The sequence below is a fragment of the Lithobates pipiens genome, unplaced genomic scaffold (genome assembly GCF_037356315.1).
Source record: "Lithobates pipiens isolate NorthernLeopardFrog02 unplaced genomic scaffold, aLitPip1_a1.2 Scaffold_18, whole genome shotgun sequence".
In the NCBI taxonomy this organism is placed as follows: domain Eukaryota; kingdom Metazoa; phylum Chordata; class Amphibia; order Anura; family Ranidae; genus Lithobates; species Lithobates pipiens.
Genome location: NW_027507758.1, coordinates 633,373,265 through 633,392,415, shown reverse-complemented (window position 1 = coordinate 633,392,415; position 19,151 = coordinate 633,373,265). Strand labels below are relative to the sequence as shown.

The following is a 19,151-nucleotide window of genomic DNA, read 5'->3' as shown; positions in this document are numbered from 1 at the left end:
GTCCATTTTAGGGTGGACCTCCGCTTTAATAGTATAAAACGAACGGAATTGCACTTACAAAATATCGCACTCCAAGCCGAGTGCTAAGCATCCAGGTTACAGTGTGTATCAAACCGATGTGATGGCCGCGGGTGGCGTCATGCGTAACACCTGACTCCTCGTACGCATTACGTCCGTAGGCGGGACTTCCTCATCGCAGGGCAGGTTGTACGCAGATGGCCCGCAATTGTGTATAAGTAACCATAGAAACCCACAGTCTGCCAATCAGTGAACCCGGAAGCCGCGGCCTAATCACCGCTATTAATAAATGACAGGCTCCAATTTCGTGCTGTACACTGGTGACAAGGGTAAAATATAGATACCAAAAACAGTGTCCCTCATCGATCCTTTAGTGTGATTTATATTACATTAATTACTAGGACAACCAATTCCTTAAAATGTAATATTTAAGAGAGGAACCCAAACGCCTAAAGGGTCTGTATGGCTTGTTGAAACTTCGGATCCCGATATTACTATGATACGAGGACCTGTTGGCTTCACCGTTCGCTTGCACCTTTTCAGATTGTTTCCCATAGATTATGGACATTTAATATTTTTTGCGCAGCACTGTTTATATGTTTTTTGTTCTAAAGTTCTACAACCCAAATCTGTGGTAGAGACTTTGCTAAACTTAAATCACCTGTCGGCTGCTAAATTCACTAAAGGGGGATTTATCCGATGGATGAAATATCTAGTTGCGAATGGCTATTCCCTGGATCATCTATAGAGAGACATTTCAAGTGTCAGCAGTTCCAAGAGTACCTGAGCTTTCCTACCCATACCCTCTATTCCCTACTGAGAGGCTGAGTTCTGTTTAACGTTTTTACAAATAAAAATTCCTAAAGGGATTCAAGTGTCGGTCTCTGCAGTTATTGGGCCATCGACCTCGGGAAACCCCTAGACCAAGGATATGCAATTAGCGGCCCTCCAGCTGTTGCAGAACTACAAGTCCCATGAGGCATAGCAAGACTCTGACAGCCACAAGCATGACACCCAGAGGCAGAGGCATGATGGGAGTTGTAGTTTTGCAACAGTTGGAGGTCCACTAATTGCATATCCCTGCCCTAGAGGAACAATGGTGAGAGATTTTATTGGTTCGTGTTTGCAATCGCTTAATCTGATGGTTTTCATCTGTGAATGTCATGTGACTTATGTTACACAGTTAGTAAGGTTGAATAAAGACACCAGTCCTTCCAGAGTGAATGTCAATTGTCCATTGTACACTACATCGTGTCTCATTAAGATGCTCACTTATTATATTATTGTTTTTATTTAAGCTACCCATATAGCGGTGTCAATTTACGCAGCGCTCCACACACACATTGCACAATCACACCAGTTCCTACCCACAATCCAAGGTCCCCAACTCACATTCATATACTAGGGCCAGTTTTGGACAGAAGCCAATTAACCTACCAGCATGTCTTTAGCGTGTGGGAGGAAACCCACGCAGGCACAGGGAGAATATGCAACCTCCAGGCAGGTAGTGTCGTGGTTGGGATTTGAACCAGTGACCCAGTAACTGATAGGCAAGAGTGCTAACCACTACACCACTGTGTTATACGAGAGACTGTAGGTTTTTGCAAACTTGTGGTTTTGACAAAGCACTTCTTTAGTGTGAAACGCGTAAGCCTACCTGCATTTTCTCTGCCTGTACCCATCCATTGCTTTTATTAATGTTTCAATAAAGACTTTCTACTTTATTTCTTGTGTGGGTGTGCTGCCGATCCGAAGTTTCCTGTTCCATGTTTTCTGCTGCAGTGACAGGATCTGCGCCCCACCTCCCAGAAGAAACCGTGGCATGTAACTGATTGTATCACCTGTGAGCAGCGGCCTCTTTCTTTCATTTCATTATAGTTGGTACTAGACCTAGGCACCTGGGGTATGTGCTTTGGGTCTTCTGCCCCATAACTGGGTCTAGTAAGATCTCTGACAGTTGTCTGCTGGCTGTGCCGGGTGAAGGGATATGTCTGTATAATGTCAGACACAAGTCACTGAGTGCAGTCTCAGGAGATGGGAGGCAGCGGTGTGGGACCTCTGCAACTTGTCTCATGTAATCATTTCATCTTCCACTGATTACTGAATACCAATATTATGAGTCCTGACCCTTTCACTATATAATTTATATTGTACATTACATACTCCTGACCCCTGCACTATAAACTCTATGTTGTACATTACATCATTCTGATACTATAAAATTCTAATTGTATCCTATATAATAAGTTGTACATTACATAGTCCTGACTTATTTTGCACCCGTTTCTTACCAGCTGGACATTTTATATCTGATGATTTGATTGGAGCACAGACTTTTACATGGTGATAATAATGTGATAACATCCTCAAACTTTTCAAACTTAAACAGAAAGTGATAATGGGGGAGGAGTCAATAACCCAATGATGGGGGTCTTCAGGGTCAGTCCAGTCTTCATCTTGGTTGTTCTCCCCCCGTCCTCACTCTCTGACCTCTGGTGGGGCTCAGCCCCGCTGTTATTCATGACTAAATCATGGACTAAATAAGGAAGTGCAGGACTTCTTGTGTTGGGAAGATGGCAATGAGTGATAGAGGGGGAGGGGACACTCGTCCTATAATCCCCTCATCACTGTCACTCCTATAAAAGACAGTTCTCGTTGTTTCCTCGCTCTCTGACTAAGGTCCATGAATAAAGAAATGATCTGGTAGGAGATCAGAGGACCCATTTACTAGTTACCTTGAGGGGGGAATTGTAGGATCCTCAGAGACAAAGCTGCCTGATGTGGGCGGAGTCCTGGTTTAGGGGAACCAATCAGCTGATGTCTAGTAATAATCTTTGTATTTCTATTTTAGTAGATGGACGGGAGATGAGGAAAACCTCAGAGGATTGTCTCACTTTGTCTCCAGACTGTAAAGTAGAAGATGAGGACATCACACAGTATAGTCCAGGAGAAAACCCGACTACCTCAAATGTCCATCCGGCACCACACAGTGTAGATGGACCATCGTATTCCTCTTATCCTGAGGAACCTCAGACTGTGCGGGACGGTGCCGTCCTTCCAACAGAGAAGAGCTTTTCCTGTACTGAGTGCGGGAAGTGTTTCCGTTATAAATGCTATCTAAATGAACACATTAGATCTCACACAGGGGAGAAGCCGTATTCCTGTCCTGAGTGCGGGAAATCTTTTTCACTGAAGTCCAGTCTTTCCACACATCAGAGATCTCACACGGGGGAGAAGCCCCATTCCTGTCCTGAGTGTGGGAAATGTTTTGCACAGACATCCCATCTTTACACACATCAGAGATCTCACACAGGGGAGAAGCCGTATTCCTGTCCTGAGTGCGGGAAATGTTTTTCAGAGAAGTCCAATCTTTGCAGACATCAGAGATCTCACACCGGGGAGAAGCCATATTCCTGTACTGAGTGTGGGAAATGTTTTGCACAGACATCCCATCTTTACACACATCAGAGATCTCACACGGGGGAGAAGCCGCATTCCTGCTCTGAGTGCGGGAAATGTTTTTCAGAGAAGTCCAATCTTTACAAACATCAGAGATCTCACACGGGGGAGAAGCCACTTTCCGGTCCTGAGTGAGGGAATTGTTCCTCACTGAAGTCCTGTCTTCCTGTACATCGGGGATCCCACACAACCCTCGAGGTGTATTAGTGCCTTGAGTGCGGGAAATGTCTTCTATATGAATGTTGCTGGACATCACAGCTCTCATGTGGGGAAGAAGCACACCCTGATATACACCTCAGATATACTCCATGGCTGATCTTCATCATGTAAGAAACAGTTCTTACATGATGAAGACATATACCTAATTTCCGCTTGTTGAAACGGCATACCTGCATGCTTTTTGATTCGGGAAAAGTGTTTTTATTATGTTTTATGCCGATGCCTCTTATGGAATAAAGGGATTTTTTATACTACGCTTCTTCTTCTTAGCTTTTAAACACATGACCAATCGTTGAGGTTTATCGGGTCGTGGACCAGTCTCCCTTTAGAAGGCACACTTCCATTGGTATCTGCGCTTGATCTGATCACCTGTAATGGGTGTCGATCTTCTCTGATCGATCATTGGATTATATCGGGATGTGGACCAGTATCCCTTCATAAGGCATACTTCCATTGGTATCTGCGCCTGGTTTGACTACCTGTAATGGATGTCAACTCCCTCTGGTGAGTAGATTGTTCTCCTGGTGGTGGTGGAAGAGGTTTTCTCACCCAGATCACAGGGATTCCCATCACTCACATTGACAGAAGATTCATGGTGGTGGTTCATTTGATTTCAGATTTCTTTGGAAATGATATGGCCATTTATTTTTGTGCTTTGACATATATGTTTTTTATGATTTTCAGGTATGATTTTTTTGCATATGTATATTTGAGTACTTAGAGCGCGGTACAAAATGTATTTGATTTCTTTAACACTCCTTGTCCCTTATGACGATCTCCTTGTTCCTCATCTACCAGAGAGCTCAGCAGAGGTGCGGGAGTTCATTGAAAACTGTGAAAACTACAAACATCGGCAAAGGACGGGACTCTGCATGAATGGCACGGCTGCGCTCTTTTCATAAAGTGACAGCCGGTACGGGGAACTTCTCCCTGCACTGCTGTCACACAGAGGACTCGGATCACTGAGCCGCTGCAGGAACATGTAACATCTTCCCGAAGGTGAACGTTTCCTTTAACCCTTTCACTGCTAGAGACATTTTTACTTTTTTTTTTTTTGCCCACACATTTAACCCCTTCAATACTGGACACTTTCACCCCCTTCGTTCCCAGGCCAATTTTCAACTTTTAGCGCTCTCATATTTTGAATGACAATTACTCAGTCATGTAAGACTGTACCCATATGACATTTTTATCTTTTTTTCCCCACACATAGAGATTTCTTTTGGTGGTATTTGATCATCACTGGAGTTTTTATTTTTTGTGCTACAAATAAAAAAAGAGAACATTTAAAAAAAAAAAAAAAGGTTTTATTTGTTTCTGTTATACAATTTTGTAAATGAATAAAGCCGCGTACACACGGGCGGACTGTATGGCCAACTTAGTCCGTCAGACAATCCGACGGACAGTCCGTCCTACTTTCGAATGAACGGACTTGACCACACACGGATGCAAAACAGTCCGTCGAAAGTTTGCGCGATGACGTGTACAGCACGTACGACGGGACTAGAAATAGGAAGTCCAATACACAGCAATGCAACCTTTCGCCGTGTAAATCCTTTCTGAGCATGCGCCATTCTTAGTCCGTCAAACTAGCCTACTCACGAGCGGACTGTCCGCTGAAACCAAAGTCTGACGGACAATATTACGGAAATTCCGAAATACTTAGTCCGCCAGACTGCACGCTGAAAAAGTCCACTGAAGCCCACACACGAGCGGACTGTCCGCTGAAATGTGTTTCGACGGACTAAGTTGGCCAGACAGTCCGCCCGTGTGTACGCGGCTTAAGTTTTCTCCTTACTGAGGAGGCACTAATATGCAGCACTTATGAGGTGGTACTGACAAGCATCCCTGATGGGCACTGATTGGCATCACTGGTGGTCATCGCTGATAGGCCTGTAGTGATAATCAATGCTGAATATCAGTACAGATACCCCCTGTCAGGAGAGATGCTGATTGGCTCTCCTCTACTCGCTCTTTGCTTCTTGCTTGCCCGCAGAAGGGCTAAATGTTTAAAAAAACGACCTCTCTGGCCCTCAGAACTGCATGTCTCGGGTGTCAGGCGATAGGAATTGTCCATCACTGAGTTCATAAGGAGATCAGAGATTACCAAAGACACGGATGAAGTGTTGTACCGTGTTGCCCATTGATAGCAGTAGAAAAATAAAAATGGAGTCATTACCTTTCATTGGCTGAGTACATTTTGTGGTGTAAGATTTCACAAACACTTAGAGGTATATTAAAAAAAAAAAAAAAAAAAAAATGAGTTGAACAATTATGACCGGCATTCACCCAGCTGTTGTGAATATTGGATGTATTTCATTTCATACACTGGATTTCCCTGGCTCCATAATGCAGTATTGCGCTATTTTTACTAATGAAGGTATGTCAAGAAAAATACCCCATTAATGTCATTAGATGGAGCTGACTATCATAGGAAATCTCTTTGCTACATTATGGCCAGAATATGTAATGGCTGGATGAGTGATTGTCACATTCATCCAATGAATTTTCTATAAGTAGACCCCTTAGTTTATTTCATCAGACATGTCTTCATACTAATACCTGAGGTCATACTTATAATTAGGGATGAGCCGAACACCCCCCGGTTCGGTTCGCACCAGAACTTTAGAACGGACCCCAAATTCGAACGAACTTTAGAACCCCATTGAAGTCTATGGGACTCGAACGTTCGAAATTAAAAGTGCTAATTTTAACGGCTAATATGCAAGATACTGTCCTAAAAGGGGTTTGGGGACCTGACTCCTGCCCCAGGGGACATGGGTCAATGCCTAAAATGTTTTTAAAAATGGCCGTTTTGGCGGGAGCACTGATTTTAATGACGATTAAAGTGAAAAAAAAAAAAGTGAAATATTCCTTTAAATATGGTGCCTGGGGGGTGTCTGTAGTATGCCTGTGAAGTGCCACGTGTTTCCCGTGTTTAGAACAGTCCCTGCACAAAATGACATTAAACGGAAATAACACCATTTAACCACTTTCAGACCGGACCATTTTGCTGGTCAATGACCAGAGGTCTTTTTACAATTTGGCACTGCGCTGCTTTAACTGGTAATTGCGCGGTCATGCAATGTTGTACCCAAACAAAATTTGCGTCCTTTTTTTCCCACAAATAGAGCTTTCTTTTAAAGGTATTTGACTGACTCTGCGATTTTTATTTTTTGCGATATAAACGTAAAAAGACCGCAAATTTAGAAAAAAAATGATATTTTCTACTTTTTGTTATTAGAAAAATCCAATAAACTCAATTTTAGTCATACATTTAGGCCAAAATTTATTCAGCCACATGTCTTTGGTAAAAAAAAAGTCAATAACTGTATATTTATTGGTTTGCGCAAAAGTTGTCACATCTACAAACTAAGGTAAATTTTCTGGAATTTACGCAGCTTTTAGTTTATGACTGCCTATCTCATTTCTTGAGGTGCTAAAATGGCAGGGCAGTACAAAACCCCCCCAAATGACCCCATTTTGGAAAGTAGACACCCTAAGGAAATTGATAAGTGGCATGTTGAGCCCATTAAATATTTTTTTTTTTTGCCTCAAGCAATTGAATAATGACAAAAAATAATTTTTTTTTTTTTTTTACACAAAGTTGTCACTAAATGATATATTGCTCACACATGCCATGGTTATATGTGGAATTGTACCCCAAAATACATTCTGCTGCTTCTCCTGAGTACGGGGATACCACATGTGGTCGACTTTTTGGAAGCCTAGCCGCGTACGGGGCCCCAAAAGCCAAGCACCGCCTTCAGGATTTCTAAGGGCATACATTTGTAATTTCACTCCTCACTACCTATCACAGTTTTGAAGGCCATAAAATGCCAAGATGGCACAAAACCCCCACAAATGACCCCATTTTAGAAAGTAGACACCCCAAGCTATTTGCTGAGAGGCATGTTGAGTCCATGGAATATTTTATATTTTGCCACAAGTTGCGGGAAAATTACAAACTTTTTATTTTTTTTATTTTTTTTCACAAAGTTGTCACTAAATGATATATTGCTCACGCATGCCATGGGCATATGTGAAATGACACCCCAAAATAAATTCTGCTGCTTCTCCTGAGTACGGGGATACCACATGTGTGGGATTTTTTGGGAGCCTAGCCGCGTACGGGGCCCCGAAAGCCAAGAACCGCCTTCAGGCTTTCTAAGGGCGTAAATATTTGACTTCACTCCTCACTACCTATTACAGTTTTGAAGGCCATAAAATGCCAAGATGGCACAAAACCCCCACAAATGACCCCATTTTAGAAAGTAGACACCCCAAGCTATTTGCTGAGAGGCATGTTGAGTCCATGGAATATTTTATATTTGGCACAAGTTGCGGGAAAATTACAAACTTTTATTTATTTTTATTTTTTTTTCACAAAGTTGTCACTAAATGATATATTGCTCACACATGCTATGGGCATATGTGAAATGACACCCCAAAATAAGTTCTGCTGCTTCTCCTGAGTACGGGGATACCACATATGTGGGACTTTTTGGGAGCCTAGCCGCGTACGGGGCCCCGAAAACCAAGCACCGCCTTCAGGCTTTCTAAGGGCGTAAATTTTTGACTTCACTCCTCACTACCTATTACAGATTTGAAGGCCATAAAATGCCAAGATGGCACAAACCCCCCCCCCCCCCCCAAATGACCCCATTTTGGAAAGTAGACACCCCTAAATTTAGGGGTACACTAGTGAGACTCACAGGTAAAAAAGCACCTAGGCTGTCAGCGACTGTATCAAAACACTACAAGAAAAACTGTTAGCGATCGCAGGGATCAGGCCTGACTCTGCGAACGCTGCAGTTATGTGTGTTGTGTTTTGTAAGTGACAGTGATCGATCGATACTGCACTTGGGTGGGCTGGTCTGGGCTTGGCGGAGGGGCTAAACGCAGGTGCTAGCAGGTATCTGGGCTGATCCCGCTAACAATGCGTTTTGGGAAACCTAAACTGCTGGCGACGCTAATATAGATCTGATCAGATACTATATTACTAAGGGAGGTGTATGCTTTGTGCGTGGGTGTTAGCGGTACTGGCACTAACCTGACGCTGCCTGGGGTGACGCAGACCTTATCTGACCCTCAAACCGCTGGGTGATCAGGGGGTTAAACCTTTATTAGGTAATAAATGGCGGGTGCCCTGAAACTATAAAAAAATAACTAACCAACCAGCGTCACCTGTAACAGTTATATGGTGATCACTGGTGAAAGGGTTAACTAGGGGGCAATCAGGGGGCTTTATGCGGTAGTATATGGGGGTCCCTGGCGCTATAAAAAGCTGCGGCGAACCTAAATACCTACCTGCCTAACTAGCGTCACCTGTGACACTAATACAGCGATCAGAAAAACGATCGCTTATTAGGCTGGGTTCACACTGGAGCGATGCGGGAACGCCACGAATCCGCGGCGGGTTCCCGCATCGCATGCCTCCCGGCGGCAGTTCACACTGCCCTATGCGAACTGCTGGGAGTGTCAGTGAAATGTTAATGACACCCCAGATCAGTTCGCATATCGCAGTGCGATCTGCAAACTCGGATCGCATGGTGTGAACACCCATGCGATCCGATTCTGCTGCGGACCAAAAAAAGGGTCCCGTGCGAGTTTGCGGCGGGTGCGACGCAAATTCAGCCATACTATCTGTATGGCTGAACTCGAATCGCACAGAGATCGGATGTGATTTGCACTGCAGTGCGGTGCGAATCACATCCGTTCTCATAAACCGCTGCAATGTGAACCCAGCCTTAGTGACACTGGCGACGGGGGGTGATCACGGGGTTAAACCTTTATTGGGGGGGTTAGGGGGGTACCTTAGAACTAAAGGGGGCTAACCCTAACTGCCCTAACAGTTATTACAGTCACAAATGACACCAATGCAAAAAAACAAAAATGCAATTGGTGTCACTGTGACTGGGGGGCAGGGGTGATTGGGGGGGTGATCGGGGGGTGAAGGGGGGGTGAGAGTGTGCCTGGCATGTTCTACTGTGTAGTGTCGTGTTGGTGCAACTCACCGATCCTCTCTCCTCGGTGCCGGAATGAAAAATACCGACACGGAGGAGAGATTACATCACTTCCTCTGCCTGTGTTTACATTACAGGAGAGGAAGTGATGTCATGCTTCACTTCCATTCGTCAGGAGCGATCGAGAGGGGGTGGCCATGAATGAATGGCCGCCCCCTCATCCCGGATCGCTTCTGAACGGATACCGACCGCCGCTGGCACCGGGGTGGGTCCGATCGGGCCCCCCACCTGCGGGAAGGCAGGGACGTACAGGTACGCCCATATGCCTGCCCGTGCCATTCTGTCGACGTATATCGTCGTGCGGCGGTCGGCAAGTGGTTAAAACTGCTTGCGGTTTTAATGTTATATCTGGTTCCTGCAATATGGTTGAAAATCATTGGGAAAAATGGCATGGGTAGCCCTCCCTGCCCATTACCAGCCTATTTGGGTCTTGTACGCATATCAAGGGGAACCCTGTACCCATATTAAAAAAAGGTAATGCGTGTGGCCCCCAGGCCCTATATACTCAGTATACAGGCGGTGCAAAAAAGACAGGGACTGTGTAGGTTTGTTGTGTTAAGTTGAATGTTTGTAATTTTCAACTGGTACATTTTTAAAGTGTAGCTCTAGTCCAAAAAACGATTTTTAAGCTTTTTGGAAAACATAGGGAAGGGTTATCACCCCTGTATAATTTGTTTTGTCGTCCATCTTTTTTCATCTCACTTGCTGTTGTCTCCTTCCGTTTGCAAGTAGGAGATGTTTGTAAGTTGGATGTTTGAAAGTAGGGGCCTGCCCTATATGCTCTGCAGAAATGGCGGAACAAGGTGTTGGTTTTGCCACAACATTGTAAGCCCTCAAAGTGACTCTTGGTGGGCGCTGGAGCGCCCTGCTGTGAACGATTATATCAAGAATTGTAATTACATGCCATTGTTGAACAGTGGTAGAAAAATTGACCTTTGGTGGTTGTGGTGCTGGTGCCACAACACTATAAGTCCTCACCGTTACTCTGGGTGCGCACAGGAAGGGGCCCTCCTGTGAAATATTATATCAAGAATTGTAATTACATGTCCCTGTTAAACAGGGGCAGAAAAATTTGGCCTTAGGCACTGGTGCTGGTGCCCTCACACTGCAACCTTTGCCATATACTCTAGTTTTATTGCAGGAATTGGCCCTGCTGCAAAGCATTGCATCAAAAATTGTACTTAAACGCCCCTGTTAAGCAGGGGCAGAAAAATTGGGCCTTAGGCACTGGTGCTGGTGCCACAACACTGCAACCTCTCCCATATACTCTTGTTTGATTGCAGGAATTAGCCCTGCTGCAAAGCATTGCATCAAAAATTGTACTTAAACGCCCCTGTTAAACAGGGGCAGAAAAATTGGGCTGATGGCATCACCCAGAACCAGAAATGTTCTTCCAACATATCAGCAGAGGAGGAAGAGGATAGACAATCAACATAACAGGACAGTCACTCAGCATCAGCATAGGCAGTCTTGAAGGGATGTGATATTTAAAAAAAAATGATTCTGTTACATCAGCTTCAGGTGCTTGGTAGCTGTGGGTGATCCAAGACTGATTCATCTTGATGAAGGTCAGTCGATCAACTGATTCGGTGGACAGGCGCACCCTGTGATCGGTAACAAAGCCACCAGCAGCACTGAAGGTGCGTTCCGAAAGAACGCTGGATGCAGGACAGGCCAGTAGCTCAATTGCATACTGTGCAAGCTCTGGCCAGTGATCCATCCTCAAGACCCAGTAAGCCAGAGGATTTTCGGTGGGAAAGGTGTCCAAGTCTGACCTTGCCCCTAGGTATTCCTGCACCATGTAAATCAGACGCTGGCGATGGGTGCTGGAACCAATCATACCTTGGGGCTGCGGACTAAAAAATTGTCTGAAAGCATCAGTCAGACGGCCACCTTCTCCACCGCTCCTTCTGACCGATGCCTCAGCAACACGTTGTCCAGGACCAGGAGTTTGTAACCTCCCAGTCTCTGGGAACGCGTTGCACAGACCTTTCTGCAAGGTCTCCCGGAGATGTCTCATCCTCTGCTCCCTCTGCGATGGCAAGATAAGGTCGGCAACCTTACCCTTGTACCGTGGATCAAGGAGAGTGGCCAGCCAGTAATGGTCCCTCTCCTTGATCCGAAGAATACGAGGATCCTTCCGCAGGCTTTGCAGGATCAGGGAGGCCATGCAGCGTAGGTTAGCTGAGGCATTCGGTCCAGAGTCCTCTGGGTCACTAAGGACAACATGATCCGCAGCTACCTCCTCCCAGCCACGTACAAGTCCACGTGTTTCTTGGGACTGTAAATCATCCCTACAAGACTGCTGCTGCTGCTGCTGATGCTGATGCTGAGTGCCAGCCTCCACCTCCATGCTGACACAATCATCCTCCTCCTCCTCTTCCTCCTCCTCATCCTCTTCCTGTGTGATTGGTGGCACAGCAGGAACACTGTCTGGATAAAGGGGGCCTTGAGAGGCAAGGAAGTCCTCCTCTTCCTGCCTCAAGTGCCCTGTCCATTATTCCACGCAGCGTATGCTCCAAGAGGTGGACAAGAGGTACAGTGTCACTGATGCATGCACTGTCACTGCTCACCATCCTTGTGGCCTCCTCAAACGGTGACAGGACAGTGCATGCATCCCTGATCATGCCCCACTGGCGTGGTGAGAAAAAACCGAGCTCCCCTGACCCTGTCCTGGTGCCGTAGTCGCACAGGTACTCATTGATGGCCCTCTGCTGCGCGTGCAGCCGCTGCAGCATGGCCAACGTTGAGTTCCATCTGGTGGGCATGTCACATATAAGGTGGTTCTTGGGCAGGTTCAACTCCTTTTGGAGCTCAGCCAGCCGAGCACAGGCATTAAATGATCGGCGGAAATGCACACAGACTTTCCTGGCCTGCTTCAGGACATCCTGTAAGCCAGGGTACCTGCCCAAGAACCGCTGCACCACCAGGTTAAGGACGTGAGCTACACACCTGCACCTGTTGCTTCCCTAGAAACCAGTGACAGCCAGGAGCCATCACATTCATCCAAACCAAATGACGTAAACGTTGGATGTTCAGAAGAATGTGGGAGGAGCCAGTGTTCATCCAATCTTCTGTTCAGACACGGAGCTCCTCCCTAATGCAGATTATTGTCAGTGTGTGGAAGTGATTGTATCTGGCAGACAGGGATCTGTATGTGTGTGTGTGTGTATCACTGCCCGGCACATCCATCATTGGTGTCAATGAGATAGAAAGAAAGTCTCATCGTTGGTGTCAGTGCGATAAAATAAGTCCTGACGTTGGTGTCCGTGGGATAGAAGCCAATCTTTGGCTTCAGTAAGATAAAGTAAGCCGTGTCATTGGTTTCAGTGAGCTAAAAAAAAAATTCCATCATTGGTGACAGTAGGAAAATAAGACCCATTGTTGGTGTCAGTGAGATAAAATAATCCCCATTGTTGGTGTCAGTGAGATAAAATAAGTTCCATTCTTGGTGTCAGTGATTTCGAAAAGACAAAGACATGGGGGCACACCCTAACAATGCATTACATTAAAGATGGTGCTGGTATAAGTCCATACAAACAGAGAGGCACGGAACTAAGCCAGAGGCTGGGAGGAGGGCCGGACATGACGAAGGCTGAGGGGAAGAGCGGAAAGGGTTAAGGTAAGGAGGTGAGGTAAGGGGGGTGGGGCCGGAGAAAAAAGAATGGAAGGGGGGCGGAGTGTTATTTAAAGGAAGGGGAGGAGCTGACACGGCAGCGCGGCGCAGAAGAGGAAAAGAGTTGCAGAGTGAGGACCGGCTCCGTGATCAGGTGCTAGTGCGGAGGCGCGAAGCGGCAAAGGGTGGGTGGGTACTCGGTGGACTGTCCGGTACGGCGGGTGGGTTTTTGTGCCACGAGGCGGGGGAGGAATCCAGGTCGGGATGGAGGGTTTGGACGCTATATTCGATCGGCTGCGGGCCGCAGCGGCATCACGTGGGACAGATTGGCTGCAGAGTCAGGTGGCGGCCATCACGGATTCGGCGGTGGGGGGGCCGGGAGCAGGGGGGGAGACTACTCCACGCGCTCGGCGGTCTCGGCCGCCGGAACGCTTTTCCCCTGGCCCCTCTACTAGAGCCCAGCGCCACCCTAGGAGCCCGGTGACGGACCCGCCGGCCCCCCCGGCGAAACGTTTGGGCACCTCAAGGCCAGGGGGATCCGGGCGGAATCCTCCTCATTGGCGGGGCTCGGGGAGTCGGGCTGGAGGGTCGGAAGTGGCCAGCTCCCCGCCAGCGAGGGCAGTGCAGGAGGGGACGGCGGTCCCTCAAGGAAGCGTGGCGCCTTCGCCACATGGGGGGACTCAGCGGAGGAGGAGCAGCGTAACGCCTGTGCGCCAGCTACCAGACGCTGCGGGCAGGTCCGGACGGTCGGTTGGGAGAAGAGTGGCGGAGGATGTGCGGGGGAGGGATGTCGGACCGGTGAGGAGACCGATGGCGGCGGCGGCCACGCGGAGCGGAGCCAGGGGGAGGACCGATGACGGCGAGCGGGCTACGACGAGCAGTGGTCGATCTGCGGCCGCTGGGGTGGAGCCGCCCAGCGGGCTGACGGCGCCTCTGCTACCCACGGCAGGTGAGCGATCCGAAGGTGAGCTGTCGGGCTCAGAGGAGGAGATCCGGGACGGCGTTGCGGCGGCTGGAGCATCCGGGGAGGCGGCTGACGGGAGCAGACCCAGGCAGCCAGGTAAGGCTTTCACTCTCTCTCCTATGACTGTTAATGCTGATTTGTGTGGGATTGATGGGGGAGATGTGCGGGTTTCTGGGGGTGGCGTTGCGCGGGACACAGTGGGCCCGTTGGGGACGGGCTGTAGGCCCGACGCCGGCGGGTCACAGGATCCACTGCACTCCTTATTGGGGGGGCTGCAGGTGCTGCTTCAACGGTTTGCGGCCGGGGCCGCGGGGGTTCACCAGGGGGCGGCTCCGTGGGTTGGGGGCCCGGGGGGGCACTTGGGGCTGGGGTCACTGACACCGGGGGGCGGTTTGGGAAGTCCCGGGCTGAGTGGGGTGCTGGGGTCCCCAGGGGGACTGGAGGCCCCGGGGGGGCAGGGTGCGCGGCAAGAAGCGCCGCGAACAGTGGGAACTCCGCTGGAGGAAGGCTCCACGCCCGTTACAACGGCCCCGCCGGTGGTAGTGCCGGTGGCGGTATCGACGACGGGGGACGCTGCGGTAAGTACGGCTGGGGCAGAAAAGAAGGGGGAGGCAGCGGCGCCCAGGGTTGATGTGGTCAGGATAGCGGACGCTGCGAAGTGCGAGGTGTATGTGTGCTATGAAGGGCCACTGGGCGCGCATCTGAAACAGGAAGTGCGGGATAAGATCGTCAAGGGTGAGTATGTGGAGATATTTTCCTTGCTTCCCCTCGAAAAGTTTAATTTGGATAGGGTGAAGCCGGACGACTCTAAGAAGGACGACGAGGAGAAGAGGCGGTATAGGCTTATACCGCGGACGTTCGCAAACTGGCTGCAGGCGTTCGCCATCATGGCCAGCGTTATAGGGGAAAAATCTCCGGAACACTGCTCGGCTCTCTTCTGCTACATGGACGCCATTGGGGAGGCACATAGGGTATACGGGGGCTCGGCGTGGCTGCGGTACGACGAGCAATTTAGGCAGAGGAGGGCGGTTCGGCCGGATATCAGGTGGGATCACAAGGATATCAGCCTGTGGATGCGGTTGATGTCGTCGGCACGGGCTCCGTCGCAGTTTTTTCAGGGGGGGGGCGGGGGTACCCCCGCCTCTGGACAGCAAGCCGGTAAGAAGTTTGGAGTGTGCTGGCAATTCAACGAAGGGTCTTGCAAGTTTGGCGGGTCCTGTCGTTTCCGGCATGAATGTTCCGGCTGTGGCGGGAGCCACGCCCTGTCCCGGTGCTTTAAACGGGGTAAGCGCGGGGCTGACGCTGCATTTAAGAGGGACAACGCCGGTGAGGGTGGAAAGGATGCAACCTTTCCTAAATAGGTACCCGAATAGGGAGGCGGCGAGAGTGTTGGGGGAGGGGTTTTCTGTGGGTTTCAAAATTCCGTGCTCCATGGCTGGGGTGCCGCCGATGGCGCGGAACTTGCGTTCCGCGCTGTTGCATCCGGGGGTAGTTTCCGCGAAATTGGATAAGGAGGTTGCGCTGGGGAGGATGAGTGGCCCTTTCCTAGATCGCCCGTTGGCGGATCTGGTGGTGTCCCCGTTGGGGGTGGTGCCTAAGAAGGAACCCAACAAGTTTCGGCTTATTCACCACCTTTCGTTCCCGAAAGGCGGCTCCGTGAATGACGCGATTGACCCGGAGGCTTGCACGGTGTCCTATACTTCCTTTGACGCGGCGGTGGGTTGGGTGCGCCATTTTGGGAGGGGGGCGCTCATGGCCAAATCGGACATTGAGTCAGCCTTTCGGTTGTTGCCGGTGCATCCGGATTGTTTCCGTTTGCTGGGGTGCTGTTGGCGGGATCGTTTTTACGTGGATAGATGCCTGCCCATGGGATGCTCCATTTCCTGTGCCCTGTTTGAGCTTTTTAGCTCTTTCCTGGAATGGGTAGTGCGGGATTTATCCGGGTGGGGTTCAGTTATCCATTATTTGGATGACTTCCTGGTGGTGGGTCCTCCGGCTTCCAATGTGTGTGCGATCCTTTTGGCCACGTTGCAGCACGTTGCGGAGAAGTTCGGGGTCCCGCTTGCACCGGACAAGACGGAAGGGCCGGTGACGGTGTTGAGTTTTTTGGGCATCGAGCTGGATACGGTCGCCATGGAGTGCCGGCTACCGAGGGACAAGGTGGAGGGACTCCGGCTAGAGGTTAGGGAGCTGCTGGGGGTGCGTAAAGTGCAGCTCCGGAGGCTGCAGTCGGTTTTGGGCAAGCTCAATTTCGCTTGCCGCATCATCCCCATGGGGAGGGTTTTTTGCCGACGGCTGTCGGCGGCCACGGCGGGAGTCTCAAGTCCGACTCACTTCGTGCGGTTGACGGGGGAACATAGGGAGGATTTGCGGGTCTGGCACACGTTTTTGGAGGACTACAATGGACGTTCCGTGTGGATGGATGGGCCGGTGAGTAATTTCGACCTGGAGCTGGTGACGGATGCGGCGGGGTCGACGGGCTATGGGGCGTATTTTCAGGGTCAGTGGAGTGCCACGGCCTGGCCACAGACTTGGGTTGAGGAAGGGTTGACTAAGAACCTGGTGCTGCTGGAACTGTTTCCGGTGGTAGTGGCATTAGAATTGTGGGGTGGGTCCTGCCGGAATCTGAAGATTCGGTTGAATTGTGACAATATGGGAGTCGTGCAGGTGGTTAATCGGATGTCGGGTTCTTCTCCTCCGGTGATTAGGTTGCTGCGTCATCTGGTGCTGCGGTGCCTGCAGATGAACATATTGTTGTATGCCGTGCACGTCCCGGGGGTGGATAATAACCTGGCCGATGCCTTGTCTCGCTTTCAGTGGCAGAGGTTTCGGGACTTGGCGCCGGGAGCGGCAGAAGAGGGGGTCCCCTGCCCGGAGCGGCTTTGGACCATTGCTTCGGGATCGCCGCGGGATGGATCAGGAGGTCGGTGAGCGACTCGACTTGGGCAGCATATAGTCGAGTTTGGGGTGAGTGGCTGGAATTTTCACGGCTGGCGGATGCCGAGCTGGGGGACGTGGGGGCGGACAGTGGTTTGTTAGTTTTGTACTTTGTGGTCAGACAGATGGAAGGGTTGGGGTCAGTTTCTGGGATTGAACGGAAGCTGGCGGCTCTGGCTTTCTGGTTTAAGTTGCGGGGCGAAATGGATGCGACAAAAGGTTTTTGGGTGCGTCAGGCGCTGAAGGGGTACCGGAAGGGTAATCAGAAGAAGGACGGGCGGAGGCCGGTGACTTTTGCGATTTTGGGCGTGATTAGCCGGCAGTTGGGGGGTCTGTGTACGTCAGGTTATGAAGCGCACCTGTTTCGTACGGCTTTTTCATTGGCCTTTTTCGGGGCCTTCCGGGTGGGTGAGTTGGTCAGCCCGGCAAAAAATGTTGGGGGGGGTTTGTTGGGACAGGATGTTACAGTGGGGGAGGGTTACCTGTGTTTGAAACTACGCCGGTCTAAAACGGATCAGTCGGGTAAGGGGGTGGACGTTTGGTTATATGCATTGCCGGGTTCGGAGATCTGTCCGGTGGCGGCGGTGACGGAGTTCGTAAAAATGCGACCGCAAGGGGAGGGCCCGCTGCTGGTGCATCGGGACGGGAGTTTTCTGTCCAAATTTCAATTTATTACGGTGTTTCGCAAATGTTTGAAGGCAGGGGGGTTTGACGGGGCGCAGTTTGCTTCGCACTCCTTCCGCATCGGGGCAGCCACAGAGGCTGCCAGATGCGGGTTGGACGAGACTGCGGTAAAACGGATAGGGCGATGGGAGTCCAAACGTTTTAGGTCCTATGTGCGGCCGCACTTGGTGTAGGCTGTTTCTTATGGGTCGGGGTGGGCTTCAGGCTGGTGTGATGGGGTGTTGATTTTTGTCTGTGTCTTTTCAGATGGAGGTTTACCACGCCTCGTCTGGATTCTCGGACACTCTTATGTTTTTTGGGGGGCTCGGCGCGCAGATGTCAGACCGGAAGGAAGACAGCTGGGGATCCCACGTAGAGAAGCTTGCATCAGGTGGTTGGGTATCCCGGGGATGAAGTGGGGTAGGGTCATTCCTGAAGTTCACAGGTACGCGAGGCTTGATAGGCCCCCGGATGTGCTGGTAATCCATGCTGGGGGGAATGATTTGGGGCTTAGGTCTACCCGGGATATCATAACGGATGTGAAGTGCGATTTTTTGACACTTCGGAGGGATTTCCCTGACATGGTCATAGTCTGGTCGGACATTGTAGCGCGTACGGCATGGCGGATGGCACGGTCTGTAGTCAGACTCAATAAGGCCAGAATAAAAGTTAACAAGGTGTTGGGGAGGTTTGTAACACGGAATGGGGGTTTAGTGGCGCGCCACATGGAGTTGGAGGTTAATGTTGGGATGTACCTTCGTGGGGATGGGGTCCATTTGACGGCAGTGGGCATTGATCTATGGGCGTTGGGATTGCAAGATGGGATTGAACGGGCCCTGCGGGTGTGGAGGTGCCCTTAAGGATAAGGGGGGTCATCCTTGCGGGCTGTGGCGGTGTCTCTTGGTCTTTGATGGGGCAAAAAAGGAAGCAGATGATGGAAATGTGGGGGGGGAGCTCATAGGGATATGGCCCCTCCCCTTTTTTGGTGTATCACAGCGGAAGGGTAGGCTGGATACGGGATTTGGTGGCATTGCGGGTAGGTGGTTGTCTCCAGGCTTATAAACGGCCGGAGGCCTAGTATGGTTAAAAGGTGGTCCCGCAGTGTAATGGTAAAAGGTTATGTTTAAAAGGTGGAGCGTGGTACCGTCAAAGACCAACTGACTGGGAGTTCGTTAAAATTGCCGTTACCAAAAAGTGTTATATATATATATATAGATATTTAATAAAGTTATTTAAGTTATTGGTTTGA

General features: G+C 49.7%; 1 protein-coding gene across 1 annotated transcript in view; it reads left to right on the top strand.

Moving 5' to 3' along the window:
• The window catches only part of LOC143989923 (uncharacterized), an 87,625-nt gene that overhangs the window by 11,963 nt on the left and 56,511 nt on the right, over window positions 1–19,151 (top strand). Inside the window, exon 7 of the mRNA XM_077490195.1 lies at window positions 2,870–3,601. Within this exon, the coding sequence (XP_077346321.1) occupies window positions 2,870–3,601 (732 nt within the window). The remainder of the gene's footprint in view (window positions 1–2,869; window positions 3,602–19,151) is intronic.